A 22,560-nucleotide genomic window follows, 5' to 3' on the forward strand; every position below is an offset into this window, starting at 1 on the left:
CTTTAGCACTTGGATAGGGCTTTTTTATTCATCTTAGTATTCTCAGCTATCTGGTTCTCATAGTCAGTTCTAACTTTCAGAGATAAACTCCTCAAAATTTTTGTGTTCAATATAATATCTATATTTGATAGAGACATATGAAGTACATTCGTACCTCTTCCAAAGCACCTTCACCTTTTTTTATTTTTTAGTTGTGGTAACCTTTTTGTCCACCATGGAGGGAAACATTTGTTGTGATAAGTGACTACAGCAACAGGTATAAACCTGTTTATTAAGGCAATTTTACCCTAAAATGCATCCCAGTTTTCTTCAGTTGACTTTCCTTCCAGTTGCCTATCCATCTGCCAAAAACTAATTTCCTTATTTATAGGCACAACGTCAGTTTTATAAATCTTTTTAAGGGGTATTCTTGATCTTACACATTTATACTATTTCACAATGAATAGAATAGTGATATGATTTTTCCAGTTGGGTCACCAATGTGACAACTTAAAATCAAATTAGTCCCATGATTTAAACAGATAACAGCCAATGCGTTATCATCTCTGGTTGCTTGTTTCATAATCTTTTCGTAGTTGTATAAACTACAACTATCAATAATTTTATGTGCATCAATACACTTGGTAGAAGGGAAATGCCAGTCAATTCCTGGATGGTTAATGGCCTCCATGATCATATTCACATCCTTAATGAAATAATTCACAGATATTACTACATTACCTGTCATCATACTCTTTTCCTGACCTGGGGGATCTATAGAATATTTGAACCCTCCAGTCATATTTTGTCAAACTTAATTTCACCAGCAAGAATAACAGCAACTCATCAGAATGAACAGTAGGGAAGACTGACTTATTAAACACATATAAAGATACACCACCAGCTTTTTCGAATGAACCACACAATGTCCCTTAAACTCTTGAACAATTAGAGATTTGTTGCAATCATTAAACCAAGTTTCAGTAAGGTACACCAATTCACCTGCTGCTATACAAGTCTACAATTTTGCTGTTAAAGCATCTACAATTGCAAAAATAAATTTTCAAGGGATTTAAGCTTGTTTATTTCTGCCTCCTCACCATGGTCCTTAAAAAGGATGAATTACTTTCCTAACAAAATCTTAATTAATCTGTTTCCAACATGGCTCAAATGAAGCTGATCTGCACTGAAGCAGTTATGTTTAACTTCTAAATCCTCCAAGTGGTTATTACTTTGACAGAAATGATTAGTGAAATCTCTTGAGAAGCCCTCTAATAAATGTACCACTGCCTATGCCCTAACCTGATCTAAATAGCTTTGACTCTTTAATTCATATTTCATTGCTTCCAAATTTGCTTTTGAAGTCTCCTTTTCCTTAAGAAATACCCTTATAATATTGTTTTCCATTTCTTCATGTAACTCTCTAACAAGCTATCATGCCATCTATTTTAACCATACTCTATATTGTATGCATGAATTAGTTACACTTATGGGTGTACTTAACAAAGCAGCCACAATGCACATTCTTTTCACAGGCACTTTGGGAGAGTAACAGATGGCCAACACTATCAGACATGGTAAGACTGGATAAGAAGCAGCTAGATTAATGTAGAACTCTGTCCAGGAAGTCACATGTGCAACAGAGAAGGGAAGGTTGCATAAGAAGGAAACACATTCATGCAGAATCTATACTACAAGTCACATAGACACTCTTAAGCATACTTTAAGATGTTTGTTATGATGCCCTCTATGCTATGCATGTAGAAATGGTTGAGGCTTGACAAGGTACCAATGTACACACCTCTGTAGAATCTGTTGATTATACAATGATACCTGCAGATGAATCACAGACAGAGAATACTGTGACACTAGTACCTATCCCACTCCTAGGTGGGGACTGACTCTCAACGGAAGGTGTATGTATGGCTGAAGATACTGTCCACTGAGTCCCCCTCCACCATGGATTTACCAGTAGAGCACACATCATCTCTTGTACAAAAGGGATCTCCTAATGCTGAGAGTCTCAGATGTACTGCAGCTGTGCAGGAAACAAAAGCTTTGAAACTGCACTCTGCCTTCTTGGAGGCATACCACCATAGCCAGCAGCACAGGGTTACCCAAGTCAATCAAACAAAAAAAAAAACAAATGCTTACTGGCATGAGGGAAGCACTGGACAGAGACATTCTGTTGCTACACAGCACTTAGCTGAGCAAATAATTGTCATGTGTGTTCTTTGCAGTGATACTACTTACTCAGGCAAGGGCATTGAAATAAGTCATTATAAAGTGAATTTTCAAGTGGGAGTTATGGTGGCAAATAAGGCTGCAGTGAGCACTAGCCTCTGTAGAACTTCCAGTGCCAACAGAATAGCTGTACTATTTTTGTCTTGGGTATTTTGAGGTGCAGATTGGTCATGTACACGGGCCATTGCAGGTGGTGCACTCAACAGCTGTGTCTGGAGCTGTCAGACATTCTTCCCCCCTCTCCATGAGTGATAACAACTACCTATCTCCATCCAGCAAACATCATCCAGGTTTAGGTCATGAACTATCATAACATCCATGGAAAAGAAGTCAGGAGCCCTGTACACTTTCACCACAAAAAAGTACAGCATGCCATAGTCATGATAAAGCTCATTCACCAACCCTGCCACAGAAGTCCTCAGCGCCTGTCTTTCTCAGCAGCATAGTAACACCAGAAGACAGTCATATGGTAGTTACTTATTCAGTTAATTGCACACCGTCATTAAATCCATATATCCTTCCACCAGTCTCACTCTCAGCATCTTAACCTTATGGCACATTCTCATGTCCATTTCCTGTTATCAGCGTTGTGTTACTGTGTTCTCTGGTCCCTGTGCATCTGCTGACCTGTGCCGATACCTTCCTCACTATTTCCCCCACCCAGTTTATGTTGACAGCTTTGTGTTACTGTGTCCTGTGGTACCTTGTAAAATAATGACAACTTTGACTCACACCACTTTCCATCCTTTGTGGTGTTGAACTAATGTCTAATACCAGTAAAACCAGACCATGCAGCAATCAACAAATCCTGATGAGAATGCTACATGTATCATGTTTATTGTTTTTCTTCACAGACTTCACAGGCCATAGCTGATGACCAGATGTAGCTGTTTTGCAAGTACTGCCACATATTGCACTCATTGCTGCCTAGGGACTGTCATTGATGTTAACTCATTTTGCCACTGATGATAATCATTGGTTTCACTTCCTACTGTCTGTGGATGATGTAACACTGCCACATAGTCAGGATATCAATTCTGCCTCTTTATGTTATATTGTGGAGAAAGGCGCAGACCAAAAACAACTTGCTGCCTGTATTGGGCAGGCATTGGAGAGAACCCCCAGATATAGCCAGGCATCACAACCATGTGATGTTCTCTGTCTGGACATGAGCAGTACTAAATTTCTATCTCTGCAACAGTTTCAGCACTGTGAATGGGGGTCATGATCCAGGTTTTAAGGGAATAGTCAGCATTACCTACAAAAATAAAACTTGTTTGGTGGAGAAGATTACATTCATAGTATGTGTATCAGTCAACATTTAATCTACAGACTGTGGTAAGTGGTTTAGTAGCAAGATGACCCTGTAAGAAATCACAATGTTGGAAATGGACATACAAGTCCATTGTGTGCCAAAAGTAGGAATCTTAAGAACTGTGTGGACACACACACACACACACACACACACACACACACACACACACACACACACACACACACACACACACACACACACACACACACACACACTACACAATTGGCAATAATCCCCTATACTTCAAACCCTACCTGGGAGGTGAGGGATGGTAGCCTTTCCCATTGATTTAGCTCTGGGGCTGTGGGTAAGTGAGAGCCTTTATGACCACATGAGTACAGTCTATGGCATCCTTACCTCAGAGAAGTAGTTATAATGTAAAAGCCACATACAGTGCTGTCTGTCTCCTCTTCCATCCTGGGGAATCATATGTGATCATTAATATGCAGCAACATGACATCGAGAAAGCTGATGAGTAATCACAAGGCAGAAGCCTAAGAAATACTTAGTATTTCTGCATTTGGTCACTGAAAGGTCCCTGTATCTAGCATGATAAGAGATACACATACTTTGGTACCCAGGCATACAAGAAGACCATCCATTCCCTTAAATCAGATTACATTGAATAATGTCCTGATGCTGACTATACCCGCTGTGTGCATCAGTGAAGCCATGGTAGATCAGGTACTATGGGTAACAGCTACAGGCCTGAGGTTTAACAGGCTGCACAGCTCTGTTAACACAGCTGGTGTCTGGAGCAAGATAATGCTGCTCACCTCAAGCTGCTGCTACAGCCCTCTCTGCAGACAGGCTGTGCAACCTTTAAAGTGATGTTTATAAATCACAGCATTTTTATTTTGCTCATTTACATTTCATTATACTCTCATTTTCCTGTGCATTTTCATTTCCATCAATTTATGCACCTCTCTGCTCCTTACTATTTTATGTAAGCTGTAGCATGGTTGTCCATCAATGGTCTTTAATTAGCATCACCCAACAAACTGATGAAAACAACACACAGGGCTCATGTGAACTACACAGTTTGTTAGTGAATTTCAGCTCATGTATCTGACATTCTGCCACTTTTGACAAAGTATGCACTTATCCTTATATATATAACGTGTGTGTGTGTGTGTGTGAGTGTGTGTGTGTGTGTGTGTGTGTGTGTGTGTGTGTGTGTGTGTGTGTGTGTGTGTGCGTGTGCGTGTGTGTGTGTGTGTGTGTGTGTGTGTGTGTGTGTGTGTGTGTGTGTGTGTGTGTGTGTGTGTGTGTGTGTGTGTGTGCGTGTGCGCGTGTGGGCATGTGGGTGTGTGTGTGTGTGTGTGTGTGTGTGTGTGTGTGTGTGTGTGTGTGTGTGTGTGTGTGTGTGTGTGTGTGTGTGTGTGTGTGCGTGCTGTGTTTGTGTTTGTGTTAGAGGAAAATCAGTACTGAAACATTTTATTTCCCTCATTTTCTTTTCAAAATAGTATCTTACAGTTATTTTCATGTTGCAAAGACTATACATGTTTTGCAGCATTTTATTTAGAATATGTGGCTACTGATATGAATCCTTAGTAAAGCTGTACACATTCATATTTTATATCAGACACATTTATGATAAGACATTACACGTTTATTCTTGTAACTCCCCTGAAACCTCGGGATCTGTGCTATAATATGGTCATTGTCTGTTACTGCTAGCTGTGATGAAATAGAAAAAGATTTCAGGTGTAGTTTGTCAAAACAGTGACTGCACAGATGCAAGTCTGAAAATATAATCAGCTGCATATTTTGGAGAGAGAGACAGAGTTTGGAAGGGGGTGGTTTCCCATATTTTACTGATATTGATTTTTTTGACGAAAGTATTAATCTTAATCAGTACTTTTTTTTATATTTGCTGATCCTTCATAATTGTCTGGATGTGGAATGAAAACTGATCGCTCTCATTTTCAGCGGATTTATCATTGTTCACTTCCTGTTTTTTTCTTTTTTCAGATTTTCGCTACAATGAACTAGTGTCTCCACACTACCTTAGTCTGATTGCCAACCTTTCTGGATGTACAACACACAGACGTACTCCTGACTGCTCTAATATCTGCTTCCATCAAAAGTACAGAACTGCAGATGGAACCTGTAACAACCTGCAGCACCCTATGTGGGGTTCATCTCTGACAGCTTTTGAAAGGATCCTAAAACCAGTTTATGAAAATGGTCTAAGCCTTCCCAGGGGGATTAGTGTCCAGAGCTCATACCATGGGCATCCTCTCCCTCTACCACGACTTGTGTCAACAACATTGATAGGCACAGAAACAATAACTCCTGATGACAGGTATTCACATATGCTTATGCAGTGGGGACAATTTATTGACCATGACTTAGATCAAACGGTACCTGCATTAAGTATGTCAAGTTTCTCTAATGGACAGCCTTGTAGCGCCACTTGCAGTAATGATCCACCTTGCCTTCCCATCCAAATACCTCAGAATGATCCTCGTGTTAGAGGTGCTAGGTGCATGTTTTTTGTCCGCTCCAGCCCAGTATGTGGTAGTGGGATGACTTCTTTGTTGATGAACTCCGTGTATGCAAGGGAGCAAATTAACCATTTAACATCATACATTGATGCCTCTAATGTCTATGGAAGCATAGATAATGAAGCAAGGGAGCTAAGGAACCTTACAAATGAACTTGGCCTTCTGAAGCAAGGGCTTCTTGTAACACGTTCTGGAAAGCATCTTCTGCCATTTTCATATGGACCACCAACAGAGTGCATGAGGGATGAAAATGAGGATTCGACTCCATGCTTTCTTGCAGGTGACCACAGAGCTAATGAACAGCTGGGACTGACAGCTATGCACACAGTGTGGTTTCGTGAACATAATCGAATTGCTGGAGAACTGAAAACACTTAATCCACATTGGGATGGGGATATTATCTATCATGAGGCAAGGAAAATAGTTGGTGCTGAGATGCAACACATCACTTACAGTCACTGGTTACCAAAGATCCTGGGAGATCATGGTATGAAAATGATGGGGGAATACAAACATTATAATCCCAATATTAATGCTGGAATATTTAATGCATTTGCTACTGCAGCTTTCAGATTTGGTCACACACTGATTAATCCCATTCTATATCGTTTCAATGAAACATTTGGAGAAATCCGAGAGGGCCATATTCCTCTGCACAAAGCTTTCTTTTCACCATTTAGAATTATCCAGGAGGGCGGTATTGATCCACTTCTGCGTGGCCTGTTTGGGGCTGCTGGCAAGATGCGCATGCCTTCTCAGCTTCTTAACCTTGAACTAACAGAGAGACTTTTCTCTATGGCACACTCAGTTGCACTAGACTTGGCAGCTATTAACATCCAGCGAGGCCGTGACCACGGAATCCCACCATATGTTGACTACAGGACTTTTTGCAACCTTTCCATGCCTCAAACCTTTGATGACCTCAAGAATGAGATTAAAAGCCATGAAGTTAGAAACAAACTTGAAGAGTAAGTGTTGTACTTTGACAAATATGCTGTACATATATTCACTATTTATTTATGCATCTGCTTGTTTGCTTATTTATTCATCTATGTAATTATTTTGTTATTCTGATTGTCTAACTAGCCATTAGCAGTGGTCAATACAGCATAGAAAACATTTTTAAATAAAATATATGAAAGTGATTCTTCAGTAAGATGACTTGTCAGCTGATTTCTGGAGCAGTAAGTGATAATTGGATAAAACCTGGAAAGAAACTACCAAATTCTTCATCTCATGACCTTCCAAGTAACTCCCCTTCTTAGTGCCACTCAAACCATTCATTCCTCCTTGAGGTGCAAGATCAAGACCTATTTGTTTCCCAGCTGGAGCAGCAACCATTCAGTGCATTCCTTCTCTAGCTAGGCTGAGAGCCCTCTCTGCCAATCTCTTCTTCTTGGAGGCAAAAGTCAAGTCAAGAGACTGGGCTAGCCTACCCATACTCTATGGTGGTCAATGGCTTACACCTATGTGCTGCCTAGTAGAGATGTATGCCTCTGCACACTGAGCTTCATGGGTTACATGCAGCACATAGTCACTATGATCAAACCCCACGGTCTCCTGTAGTGCATTAGCTTTTTGGCTTGAGTCAGTAATGCAGCACTCTAATAGATGGTGAACCATGATTTGCTTCTCACTCTCACACTTATCTACATATATACATACATACTTGCATACACACCATACATACAACAGATATTTCAATCATGGGCATTAATGTCCTTCTAGCCTGCCAATATATCAAAACAGTTGTTCTCATAATAAGTGTTCAGGCCATTCTTAAAATATTTAAACTAGTACATGCTTTAGTGTAATTTGTTAGTCTGTTCCATGCAACAGCTACTTTGTCAGAGGACCAATTAGTGCACTTCTCATTCCTATAAAACCTTCTACATAGGTTATCTGATGATTCTTCAACTACTTTTTGATAATGCCAAACATTCCCAGAGGTAGTTGTCTCTAAATGCTATATATACCTGAATGAGGTCTCGTCTTAAAAATCTGTAAGAGACACTGTACAAGTTCAGATATTTTAGTTTTCATAATAACATAAATTTGTACATCTATGGATGTCCTTGGTATATCTCTGCTGTACTCTTTCCAGTTTACTCATGCATGTTTTCTTATAAGGCTTGCATATTGTTTATTATTCCATACTCAAGCTTGGGTCTAATGTAACTAACAAACAATGACTTCATCATTTTTGATTCCCTAGACTTTATAAAGCTTTTTATAAATCTTATAGTTATATAACTATTATTAACCAATTGGTTGATATGATTAGAAAAACTCATAGCTGAATCTACCCATATACCCAGGTCGTTAAATGAGTCTACATTTTCCATCACTGTGTGTTGTATGAACTAGTGACTTTTCAATTTATGTCTCCCAAATCTCATGAGCTTAGTTTTTGATGCATTTATCAGCATATTATTTTCCTGTGCCTAAATGGTCAATTTCTTTTGCAGACATGCCCTATCTGTAACATATGTAATCAGTTTACCCATTTTCAAGTCATCTGCATACAGACCATAGAACACCTCAGATAAAAAAGATAGCTCTGAAAGATACAATCTAAACAAACATGGGTTTAGGACAGAGCCCTGTGGGACACCCTGACTGTAACCAAGGATTTCACCAGTAAGTTGCTGTATGATACTTGCCATGCCCTATTTGTAAGCCATGCAGCTATCCATCTTATTAAGAGTACATCAATACCTTGTTGCTTTACTTTATTGATCAGTGTTTTGTGTATGACCTTGTCAAATGCTGAAAAATCTATATCAATTATATCACAGCACAATTTTTCATTCATAGCTGTTATTATATTGTTATAGAACATCATATTACTGGTGGTAATAGATCTATTTTCAACATATGCCATATGCATGCTGATAAATGGTTTCAAGTCCCAGCTTTTCCATTTCTGACAATACAATACACTTTATTACTCTATGGCGCATGCCCGAACTTAAACATCTTTGACCTACACTATTTTAGAATCCTAACTAACTGGTACAGCATTGCTGTTTTACATTATTTGGTTGATTACCTTTCTTCTCAGCTGCGGTGTTTTCTGTGTAGAGTCTGTACATCCCTCTGGGTCTGCATGGGTTTTGTTGGGGTTGCCTCCCTCTTCCAAAAGACATGTTGTAAGTGAGCAGCTTAACATCTGCCTTGTCTGTAGATGCATGTACCACTTTGAAAAAGCATGTGCATGTGTGTGTGTGTTCATATGTACGAGAGCAGGTATGTTCATGAGTGTGTCCTGAAATGGGTTAGCACCTTGTTTGAGGATTTGTTTTTATGCTTTGCACCTATTGTGCATTGAAATAAGTTCTAACTTCTCTGCAGCCCTACACTAGATTAAGCAGATAACTGAATTAATTAATTCATTAATTAATTGATCAGCAAATAAGGCTTTAGTAACAATAACAGCTGATCGGTAGAATGGGTTAATGATATTTTGTGCTCTTTCCACTGAAGCACAAATGTGAGAAAATATCATGCACAAGGGCATTTGTGCCTCAGTGGAAATAGCAAAAAATATCATTAACCCAAATTCAAGAACAGAAAATCAGAATAATTATGTTTTGTGCTGCATTATAAGAAAAATATTTTAAACAAGTACAGTACATTTTCCAGTATTCAAGATAAAACACATTTTCCCACTGCAGGCAGTGGAGAAGCAAAAGTGGTGGGTAGGGACTTTAGGCTCTTGTTACCTGTACCCAAGGTACAGGGTTTGAAATATGCACGCATACTTATCTGCTTAATTAGATGCAAATGTATTACCTTCAGTTGAATTAAACATTTTTTTTGTGTGTAAGCAGTGGCACAGACAGATGCCATTGTTTAAGGTGATAACATTTTGTAGTTTTACAAAAAATACTGAAAGTCCTTCCAAGTTTTTAACTTTCCTCCCCATTTCAGGCTAAGCATCCCTTCCATGAAGGTTAATGATGTATACATAAATGGAATAATTTGTTGCTGCATATTGCTCACTAAAGGAATACTTTAAGGAGATGTTTAAAGTAGAAAATTTGACCCTACACCAAAAGCTGGGATAATGAACTTATATAACTAATAACATAGTATAAATTATAAGAGAAACCGTTAGCAGTGACCTTGCAATAATGGAGCTGCTAAACATGCAGCTGCTTGTTTTCATTCATGTTCCCACTTATTTAGCTCTCAATTAGACTAACATGATGCCTTTATTTTAAACAGATTGTTATGTGTGTATTTAATATAACATACTTTAACATAGCAGTAACTGCTTACAGCAGCTAATAATCCATGCAAAATTAAGGCTGGTTCTTTATAGTACTGCTTGCAAATATAAAATGGTGTAGTTTATGCTTTCAACGCAGGTTGGAATGAGTGTAGTGAAGCTATTTCGATTTGGACTATTAAAATAATTTCTCAGTCTAGTGAAGGGCTGGTTTATCTAAAGCTCTACAGGCAGTTATTTGTTTGTGCATTAATTACTTGGCAGAGTTTATTGATCATTTTTCATTAACAGCTCCCCCTTCCCAAAAAAAACTGCCGTTATCATATGTCCATGTTGTCAGTGTTGAAAAAAGCAGTTTCTAGAGCTGAAGACCCCCTGGGACTGTAAAGCTGTGGTGGGTCTCCTGTTGCCTGCTGCTGCTTTGTGTAATTGGGTCTTGTTGCAAACCAAGACAAGTCCACGTCGAACAAACTTGAATTATTTGAGATACATTTATGACTTTATGAGTGTGATTTCCTGAATGAAAGTCAGCAGCGGGGTGAAATCCCACAGCCATTATAACTTGTAATAAATAACAAACACTTTGGCATTACCCCTTTTCAGCAGATTATGCAAAACTGTAAATATATATATCATGCCGCATTATTTCATAATAGGCCGGACACGACATTTACATAATATTTTAAGTGGCAGCACAAGGCCTAAATATGACAATATTTTATGCTTAAACATCGTTAATTAAACATTATGGGCTGCATTATGGGCTGCTTACTTACTTAGTTGCTTCCTGTATCCAGGGTACAGGGTTTAATTATTTCCATCTTCATTTGTCTACCTGTGATTCTGAACAAGTCACTTAAATAGACCCTGCTCCTGAAAAGAGACATTTATAGCTTAACAAATGCCTAAAACAAACAAACAAACAAACAAATACAGTTTGATACTGAAATTACTTTATGTGGTACCTTCCATGTTGCAACTTGCAAGTGGCAAAACAGGGTTGAATTCTCATGAGCCGCTCCTCCTCCCAAAACACACAGACACGGTTTAGGCACATTTGTGCCTTTTATGGCATTATTCAGGCTCCTAAATGTGTTCTTGGGCCCATGGCTGATTCTGAGGAGGTGCTCATATCACAATATGTTCAGTCCTTCCTATTTATTTTGCTGTTTGTTAACTGGGTAAGTGAGTGGTTTGTGAGTCGTTTTAGCCGTCACCAGGACCACAACAGCCAATCAATCATCCAGCACTTTTTAGTTGTATTGCAGAACCTTGAATGTCAGAACACCAAGGAAACAAAAGAAGGAAACTAATCCTCGAAACACAGAGAGGCAAAAAATCAAATTCCAATTTATTTTCACCCCCCCCCCCCAAATTATATATACCAACGTCAGGGTCACACTAACTCGAGGAAGAAGGAGGAATCTCTCATGGAAAGGAATAACTGCCATCACTCATTAAAAAAAATCCCATCAGTGGTGATATATTATAGAAAATGGGGATTGACGTTGTGTTTCTTTGCATTTCTAGTTTCAGGCAATTTCATCACAGCAGTGTGTAAATGTACTTATTTTTTTGAGGGAGGAAATCGGAATAAACTTTGCATAGACAGAAGGAGAATATGCAAACTCCAGATCACAAAGGCACTGGATGGAAGATACGTTTGAACTCTGGAGTTTTCACTGCGAGAACATAGACTAAGCCACCTTGTTGCTGTTTTTATAAGGTAAATTAAAAGTATTGGGACACCTGCCTAATGTCATTATGATGAAATTTGGCATTATATCTAATGGCTTATGTAGGGAAACATGCACAACTAACTTAATTAGGCAGGCAGATCATCTCATCATAAAAAAACTAACTCTGCAGTCCAAGCTTTGCATCTTCCTTCTCATCATAAAAACTAAATACTTTTGCAGTCCGTTCATTCGCTGTGGATTCCTAGAACCACCATTCCTGCTAACAGCCTTGCTGCAGCTTGTTCCATTCCCAAAAGGCTTGCAGGTGCCCATTAACAGCTAAAGAACCCTTGTTCCATTCCCTCACAGCCAGAAATGCACGCACGCTATTGAGCTCAATTCTGACAGGCTGGCAGGCTTTTTCACGGAGCTGACATCACTGTACGCATGATGAAGTCATCTCAAAACTCTGGGAAAAAAAATTTAAATAAAAAAGCTGGGAAATTCAGATATTAAGGGGTGTCACTCGGGAATTGTGGCACACCATTGTTTGGACCCCAAAACTCTGTAAAAAACAAGTAATTCAGTACAGTTGGGAGGTATGATTCCAATGGCCTAGACCAGCTCATTCTTACCCCCACTAGAGGTAGCAACATCCTTGACCTGGTCATTACTAACATGGGCGACCGTTGCTGTACACCAATAGTCAGCTCCTCCCTTGTTAGATCCGACCACAAACTAATCACCTTGGAAATCCACATCCCCATCCCCCCCACAAAGATAACCACAATGAAAAACTTCTCCAAAGCTAACTTTGGGCTCCTGAAAACACAGAGGTGGCTAACTTCATGGCACTCATGCAAATGGAGAATAGTTGTGTGACCACAAAATCATACAACAATGCACTATATGAACGCATACACAAATGCATGGATCTCGCCATATCCAATTGAACCAAGACGCTCTCCTCCAGAAAAAGGAAGCCAATCTGGTGGTCCCCTGCCATAAACAAACTCTACAATAGAAGGAGGAAACTGATGCAGAATAAGGTGAAGTCCCAAGACTCCAGTCTCAACAAAAAGTTGAGATACCTCATGACATCCTTTAAAGCTAGGTATGAAAATGGAATTGCAGCATATAGTAAAGAAAACCCTAAGGCCTTCTATAGTTATGTAAAGAATCTCCATGGCAGTACCCTGATTTGCTCTGAGCTACTGCACAATGGTACCTCCTATACTGAGCCAACAGATATTGCCAGTATACTGGCTGACAGAGTCAGTGCCAACTTTACTCCTCTCTTCCCCCCCAAAAAGGATCAATCACAGTGCCAGTAAATTGCCAAGCATCCAGTATTACTGCTGCACAGGTTAAAACAGCATTGTCCAAGGCCAAGAATACAGCTTCAATGGGACCTGACAATATCCATAGCTGTGTTCTACATGAACTACAGAGTGAACTGGCACCTCACCTGTGTGCCCTGTTCAATCACAGCCTCACCTCAGGCTTTGTTCCTACCAAATGGTACACTGCTACAGTCATCCATCTCCACAAAGGAGGAGTGACTACAGACCCTGGAAAGTATCACCCCATTAGCCTGACGAGTCTGATATGCAAAGCTGTGGAACACATCATCATGGAACTAATAAACAAGGATATAGGGAATCTCCAAACTCTGGATCCCACACAGTTTGATTTTGTAAAGGGTAGCTCATGCCTCCTCAACTTGGTCGACTTCTTTGAGTCAGTCAGCAGAGCTGTGGATGAAGGCAAGGTGGTTCATACAGCCTACCTTTATCTGGCCAAGGCTTTTGATACCATTTCACACTCAGGAATCAAAGAAAAACTCACTAAGCTTGGCATCAACCCATATATCACTAAGCAGGTTGCAGACTGGCTCACAGATAGAACCCACAGTGTGAAAGTAGCTGACTCCAAGTCAGACTGCTAAGTCACGAGTGGAGCCCCACAGGCTTCAGTCCTGTGTCCTCTCCTGTTTGGTATCAACTTCTCTGAAGTCCAGGGCAACACGAAGGGACTCTGGCTAACATATTTCACATACGATTGCAAGTTGGGAGCTATTATTAACTCCACAAGTGATGTTGACATCCTACAGAATGGCCTCACTGAGACCAACAACTGGTGTCAGAACCATGGCCTTAAGCTCAATGCCAATAAATGTGTCGTCATCCCCTTTGGGAAAAACCTGGTTCCTATGAATTATCACATTAAAGGTAGTCCACTGAACACAGAAGGTGTTATAAGAGATCTGGGAACACAGGTTGACAGCAACCTCTCTTTTGATCACCACATTGCCACTGTGATCAGAAAGTCCTTCTATGTGGCACATCTCATTACTAAGGGTTTTGCATCCAGGAAGAAAGAGGCCATTGTCTCCCTCTACTCTTCCCTCATTAGGCCAATCATCGAGTACAATGCCCCATTTGGCATATACCTCACTAAACACCTGCAGTAACTGGAGAGGCCACATAGGTACCTCACAAAGAGGATCCTAGCCCTTAAATACTTGTCCTATATGGACACACTCAAAAAAACTCCAATTATTCTCTTTCTTATATCGTCTACTTAGAGGCGATCTCTGCTTGAATGTCTGACCCAGCTTTGTTAGAAATGCTACATCTAAAGAAATCCCAATCCCTCCACACCACACGCTCCAGAGACCTCAACCTCATTACCACAATTAACAGAAATGCTGGAGGGACAGGTTCATAACCCAGAGTCTGCTCATGCTATGGAACAGACTTCCCATACATGTCAAGCAGAGCATCAGATCTTGAAGAGTGAATGGGAAACAGGAAATTCACCCTGGGGATAACTCCAATGGCTCTACATGACAGAGACACTGGGAACTAATGTCAGGTGGCACTATGCCAGGGTAATCCTTTGGCTAGGCTTGTAAAGGCCCCAGGACCATTAGCCTAGTATACACCTATGAACCTACGAAGCTATGGATTAGATAATAGGCCTTCCCTGTTACTTGATAAGCTCTCTGATTAAGAATTTTTTCAGTCTACTGAGTAGCACACCTGTTTACATTTAAATTGCCTATATGGTCAAGGGCTGTCACATAGGGAACTGTGTCAAAAGCTTAGGATAAACCCAGGAAAGGTGAACCCTCATCCAAGATTGCTGTTACTTCTTTAAAGAATGCAACATGATTCAAAATACAGGATCTGCCCTTAATAAGTCCATACTTGCCATGGTTGAGGACAAAGAGTTCAGCAATTACTTTTTTTAATAAGGTCTATGATGATTTTGTCAATGACTTCACAAAGAATGCATATTGTTACAGCTGGCCTTTCATTTATGGCATCTGAGGTGACACGCTGCTAGTGTATGGAAGGCACTACTGCTTTGTGCCAGAGTTCTGGAAAATATCAGATTTCTAATACTTCATTGCAGAGAATTAATAGTATTTAACATGATTGCCATTGAGTCTATGCAAAAAAGTGATATAATCTGAATCCATAAGGCTTACATTTTTATGGTTATTCCCAGCTGGCAAGAACATGTCTTCTGTAATACAAGTTGCTTTATTTCCTACTGCCCGCTGTTTATGCTTTGAAATTGGTACCAAACTTATTAGATTGAACTATGGCTATTTAATGGATATTTCTTTGCTCTTAACTATTAAAATGCTACATTCTAAGTTTTTTTTCAAGCTTTTTGGCATAATTTCAAAATATTTTATTAGTGCTCTCCACTTTGACATAATTTTATTTTAGATCAAACCTGAAATACTCCATCCTGAAGGCCTCAGGTGAGGTCTACTTTTCTGATCTGGAGACAGTAGGTGACAATTTGAAAGGGAAAAGGAGGAGATTTTGTTGATATGGATGGACACTGATCATTAAACTTAGTCATTAGTTATTTTTATAAAATATTTCTCCGTCTTATTTAACCTTTAGATAGTGGGAGCAGGGGGTTAGCCATCTGACATCGGAGGTTAGGAGACTTTTTTTCTCAATTTTTTTTTTTTATTTTTCAAATACATTTGAATAAATTCCATACTATTTATACATAACATCTTAAATAACTATGTACACTATTTACATTAGCCTGACACTATAATAGATCTTAATGTATACAGTTATTTTATAAGAATGTCCAATCCATTATCAGAGTGTCTGATGAATTATTGTATAGTGTCAATAAATAAGACTTTTCCACAAAGGTTGTTGATAAATGACTTTGGATAAATTTTTAGTTCTTTAATTTTAATTTCCAATAATACTGTGGTCTTCAGTAGGCTGTAGAAGTCTTCCAAAGTTGGTATTTTGTTTGTATTCCATTTTCTTGTTATGCACTTCCTTGAAATTGCAAGTATAGTCAATACTAGATACATATTTGACCTATTCAAATGAGGACCTTCATTCACATTTAATAATACAAGAGATTTAGCTAAATAAAAAGATTCATTAAATAAAGCTTGTAAAAAGTAATTATTACTGCTCAAAAATGGCTTAATTTTAACACAATCAAAGGAAATGTGGTTCCAATCTGCATTGCGTACTTGCTCACATCTCCAATATATTCCTTTTATGGAAGAACTAATTTTACTGATTCTGTCTAGGGTTAAGAATGCTCTGTGCAAGCATTTCCAGTAAAAACTTTCCAGTATTGTGTAAAAATGCATATTTTATTGATAATAAGATATTTATTTTAATATCTTCAGTTAACTGTATTGAATGTCCTTTTGTTATATATTTCCAGTATAAGGTTTTGGGTGTTGTTTTATAGTTTATCGATATTTGGTAAAATTTTGAAATACTGTTTCCCATGTCAAAGTCATTTTATATGATTTTATATATGTATTTAGTAAATTTAGGTATGTGATTAAATGTAGAATTGTTAATTATTCTATTTAAATCTTGCAAATATGACAGAATACTCTGTAAAGTTAGCCAGTCCTGTTGTGGAATTTTGTATGTTGTTTTTATTACTTGCATATCAAAAACTTTTAGTTCTTTGATACATTGGAGCCAACAAGCAAATCCTTTCTGTTCCTAGGAATTAATAACTTCTCTATATATTTTATGTAGAAAGTTCTTTGTGAGTATAAATGGTGTTAAAAGATCAAACCAGATTTTTAAATCTATATTTGCATTAATAATTTTCCTAAATGAGTCAATGTAATAATTAATCATATGCGTTTATTGGGTTTAGTTATGTTATATTGCATACTAATACATAATATGTACCATGGCAAATTGTTTTTATCCGTTATTTGAAATTTATTTTGTAAATCAAATTCATTTATTGATATTACAGTTAGTAATTCTTTCCAATTTGCAGAGTGATTTGGACTTATCCAATCTGAGATTGTTTTAGATATCGATGCTTTTATATATGTTTCTATATCAGGAAAGTTTAATCCTTCCTATTTCTGTGGTCTGATATGATGTATTAAAGCTATTCTGTTTCTTCTGGGAAACCATCCCTCAGATTCTCTATAGTTTGCACAGCATGCAAGATCAGTGCAGGAGCACAAGCAGGCAATATGTCTGCCGTGCGATCCAGGAACAGCCTGCAGGGGCATGCACGGGTGCTCCTGCACTAATCCTCCACGGACTAAGCCCTTGTATGCAAATCACACCATTTGCAGGAGAAATCTATGCAAATGAGGTGATTTTGCAATCCAGGAAGCTTGCAACCATCTGTGCAGGACTAGTGCTATCTGCAGAAATGTACTTGGTTAGTAACCGAGTATATTTCTGCAAAATCCAAAATGAAGCTGTGACAGCTCCAAATAAAGGCTGCATATCATGTGGTAAGCATGCCAATGGCCAAGTATAAGGCCATTGGCATTACAAACAGGAAAAAACCCCACAAAAATCAGCTTTTATTTTTTTTAGCCAATTTCGGCTGTTTAAGCGTAGGGCAGCAGAGCGCAAATGGGATCAAGGGGAAAATAACAAAATGAACCTAAAGTAAGCAGTCTAAGTAAAATCACTATTCTGTCATGCAAGTCAATGGCAGACAGAAGACAACATGGCCAGTGAGTAGTAGTTGCTATGGGGGAAGGCTCAGTGTGAGACATGTAACTATGCATTAGCAGGCAATACTATGCAAATGAGGGGAAAGATAGTGAATCCCAGTTTTCCCCAGCATGTGAGTCAGGTCCCAACAGTGTAAGAGTAGGAATAGCTTGGTGCAAGCCTAGGAGCTAGGTGACATCATGGGGGGTGTCAGGCATACTGTAAGCAGATTGGAGCCCTGAGGCTAGGGTTTGCTCCTAGCTTAGCACAGCTAAGCTAGGAGGTGTGTCTAAACCTGCCTAGCACTCTTTACAAAACCTAAGCAGGTGCGAGTTTTAGAGGAAGAAAAAAGAAGTTAAAACAGAAAATAGCAGCACTGTGCACATTTGAGCACTTTGTTTGTGTGGCGCACACCCGGGCTTAAACAGGAAGGCAATGGGAAGGGAAGACAGCATTAGGACGGTAATCAAGGAGAACTAGCTTAGCTGGCAGGTGAAATGTATCAGAATCAGCCAATTACACAGGCAGCAGACCAGCCCAGCCCAGAACACTACTATAAACTATGCAGACACCTTCCCCTCTGGTTTTTCCCACACTCTACACCACTGGTGTAAACAAGTGGGGAACTTTTAACACTTAGAACAGCAAAATTATAGGGGCTGCAATAGCTATCATACAACAACTTGTAAAAGAGGCTGAGGGTGGTGAGGATGTGAATGCTGTCGACCAACCCACAGTGAAGAGATGGAGAAGAGTGTACAGACCCTGGGTAACCTACCAAAGGCTACATGAGCTGAAGATAGTAGGGCACTATAGGGTGGCCAGGGACCTCCTATAGCAAATTGTTGAGCTGTGCCGGCCACGCCTGACACACAGAACAGAGGGGAACCCATCCCAGTGGATACCAAGGTATATGTAGGCCTACAAATACAAGCTACAGGTACCTTCCAAATGCCAACTGGGGATATGATGGGGATTTCACAGGCATCAGCATCCAGGGTACTCCACCAGTTCCTGGATGCCATGTCAGCACATGTCGGTGAGCATGTATATTTCCTCAACTCCCATGAGGGGTTGGCCAGCAATAAGCAACTATTCCACCAAATAGCATAATACCCTGAGGTAGTGGGTGCTATAGACTGCACGCACATATGCATCAAAGCACCACCCAGTGAGCAGGAGTAGGGTCTACATCAACCAGAAGGGATTTCCCTTCATCAAATGCTAGGTCGTGTGCCCAAGGCATAATAATGAACATGTGTGCTGGCTGCCCTGGAAGCTATTACGATTCCCACATCTGGCATCTGATGCAGCTGTACCACAGATTTGCCAATGGAGACATCCCTGACAGTCATCTAGTGGGGGATGCTGGATATGCACTGGAGCCATGGCTGATGACACCCATCAGAAATGCACACGCACCTGAAAAAGAACTCCATAATGAGGCACACGCACAGACCAGAATTATAGTAGAGCGTGTGTTTCGGATGCTCAAGTCATGGTTCTCGTCCCTGGACACATCTGGTGGAGCCTTACAGTACTCACCAGCTACACGTACCCAAATTGTCATTGTATGTGCCATGCTACACAGTATGATCTGGCGGAAACAGCTGCAACAGGAACAGCACGGGGCAGGGCCACACAGCCCCCCCCCCACCATTGCTAAGGTTTGCACAGGCACAGAGTGACCCAGAGAAGGAACAACCTAAGCCTGCCCCAGTAGGCAAAAGGAGGTGTACCCAGTATGCCCTAGCCTTGGCAAAGAGGCAACGCATAGCACTTACACTGACACAGGAGGGACCCAGGGAATAACACCTCTTTCTGACTCTCACATACAGTAAAAGGGATGCCAAACATTACACTACCTGTGCTTAACCATGTGTAGAAAATGTACTATGTGCATTCGACATAGGCAGCCCTGCAGCACCACCCCCAATACTTGGACACTCACAAGGTAAGTGACTCACACATGCCAGTCAGGTGGGTTCACATACCCAACAATAGCCACAGCCAGAAGGACAGGTGTAGACAAACACAAACAAAGGCTGTGCTATGGTCTCTGAATGAGGCCTATGGGTAACCACCCCCCTAGGCCACCACAGACAAACTACAGCAGATCAGGCAGTGAAATGTCAGTTCTGAAGGGTAGGAAGTCAGAAACTAATATGTAGGTAATTAAAAGCTAAGATCTGTTTTTCACTGGTATGCCTCTAGTCAGCACAATAGGTAAGACTACAGACTTAAATGGAGTACCCGACATACCAGTACAGTCCTAGCAAATGTGTACAAGTGTCAGACATGCCCCCCCAATCCTGTGTAGAAACATAGAAATAGTCAGGTGTGCCCCCCATCCTATGTAGAAATGTAGTAATAGTCAGGTGTGCCCCCAAATCCTGTGTAGAAATGTAGAAATAGTCAGGTGTGCCTCCCTCATCCTATGAAGAAATATAGTAGCAGTCAGGTGCCCCCCCCAATCCTGTGTAGAAATTTAGAAATAGTCAGATGTGCCTCCCCATCCTATGCAGAAATGTAGTAACAGTCAATGCCAAATGATCGACGGATACCCTGTAGAGACAGCATGCTCCCTGTAGGTGTACAACACAAAGGTCTGCACAGCAGTAAAAACTACCTGGGCTCGATTCACGCATTCAGTACAGACGGCCATACTGGACATGCCCACACACTTAGAGAAATGAAGGCAATGTCAGTCAACAGCATATTGATAGGTCATACTGGGCATGCGCACACAATTAAACACATGAAGGCCATGTCTGTAAACACCAGTGGACCATACATATCTGGCAGCCGCAGATGTCAGTGCAGACACTCCTCAGTATGCACCACTCATACTTTGCACACACAGTGGATGAAAATTCAGGCATATATGTAAGGACAACACACTACAATAAGCCAAAGGTAGATGTACATAGATGTGTGGAAGAGGGTGACTGTGACAAGGAGCCATCCAGGCCTGTCCCACCCAGCACACAGCCAAAGGGCCACAACCACACAAGAATCAGATGTCACTCACTGCAGATACTAGCCACCGGTATCTGTCAGCATTATAGAGAATGTGGTGCACGTGCCAGCTGTGCAACATGACTGTTCAAGGAAGTAGTCATCTAGCAGCTGTATACATGTACCTGTGAAGTATGACCCAGGTTGTGCCCGCATGTGGCATGTCAACCCCTAGGTGAATGGGTTATGGCCCATGCACACACACTGCTCTCCCCAAAGCCCCACTATGACAAGATTGCTGGGGTTATCCACTGTAAAGTGCACCTTTGGGAGAGTTTTAGCCCAGTAATCTCTGTGGCGCATCCCATAACTGCATACTGCTCTAGTGTGATAAACTAGTTAGGCAGGAGTTCTAACCCCAGCCTTGGCAACGGTGTTTGTGTGTGTGTCTGTCTGTCTCTGTCTGTGTAGAGAGCAACCCTTTTTAGGGTAGTCACACCCCCTACAATTTAAATCCTCTGCTTTGGTATGGCTGCTGATGTCATCCACCTAGAAATACATCTCTGGGAAGGTTGTATCCAAGTAATCTCCATAGCGCATGCCATAACTGTGTGTTACTGTAATGTGATAAAATAGTTAGGTAGGAGTTCTAACCCGAGCCTTGACCACTGTGTGTGTCTGTCTGACTCTGTCTGCATAGAGAGTGCTGGTTTTTAGGGTAGTTACAGTCCCTACAATTGAAATGTTCTACTTTGGTAAGGCTGCTGATGTCATCCACCTAGAAATTCACTTCTGGATAGGCTTTAGCCAAGTAATCTCCGTAGCGCGTGCTGTAACTGTATACTGCTGTAGTATGATAAATTAGTTGGGTAGGTGGTCTAATCCTAGACTTGGCAAGTGTGTGTGTTTGTGTGTGTGTCTGTCTGACCCTGTCTGTGTAGCGAACAATGCTTTTTAGGGTAGTCACACTCCATACAATTTGTATGTTCTACTTTGGCAAGGCTGCTGATGTCATCCACCTAGAAATACACCTCTGGGAAGGATGTAGCCCTGTAGTAGTTTGGTGGCTAAAAAATGGAACTCTGTCCCTACTAGCATTCAAAACACATCATCCAAAGCCTCCTTTAAAGACCTCATCAGGCAACATCTCAAGCAAAGTTGGCAGTGCCATGATTGCTCCCCAGGCTAGTGAAAGTGGATAACATATGCATACTAAATCTAGAGCAATTTATAATAGTTTTGCAATCTTACTCACAAACACTGGCTAATCTACAATGTATGTACTGTACCTGTGTACTATGTATGTATTCTACCTACATTCCAAAGTTCAGCTGTACACCACAAAACTATTACTTACCTTTATTTTTAAAATTAATATCTTTTTTGATTGTTCTCTCCACTGTAACTATTTGTGCTGCATGCCACTGTAAAAACATGTCTCTTGTAATTTGTGTGTATACTGATTATGTCTAAATAACTAAATGTGTCTGTAATTTTTCTTTGTGGAGCTTTTCTCCCCGGACCTCTGCTGAAAAAGGGCATTTTCGGCTCAGTCAGACACCTCCGGTTAACAAATGTAAAATAAAATAAAATAAATAAATAAATAAATAATCTATGTAGCGTGTGCCATATCTGCTGTAGTATG

At 40.2% G+C, this 22,560-nt stretch overlaps 1 protein-coding gene across 1 annotated transcript in view; it reads left to right on the top strand.

The window, feature by feature from the left end:
- Positions 1-22,560, top strand: part of LOC122792862 (peroxidasin homolog) — a 1,098,019-nt gene that overhangs the window by 414,049 nt on the left and 661,410 nt on the right. The window contains exon 9 of the mRNA XM_044060421.1: positions 5,513-7,016. Coding sequence (XP_043916356.1) covers positions 5,513-7,016 — 1,504 coding nt within the window. The remainder of the gene's footprint in view (positions 1-5,512; positions 7,017-22,560) is intronic.

The sequence above is a fragment of the Protopterus annectens genome, chromosome 2.part0 (assembly GCF_019279795.1).
Source record: "Protopterus annectens isolate FY-2018-M chromosome 2.part0, PAN1.0, whole genome shotgun sequence".
Taxonomy (NCBI): domain Eukaryota; kingdom Metazoa; phylum Chordata; order Ceratodontiformes; family Protopteridae; genus Protopterus; species Protopterus annectens.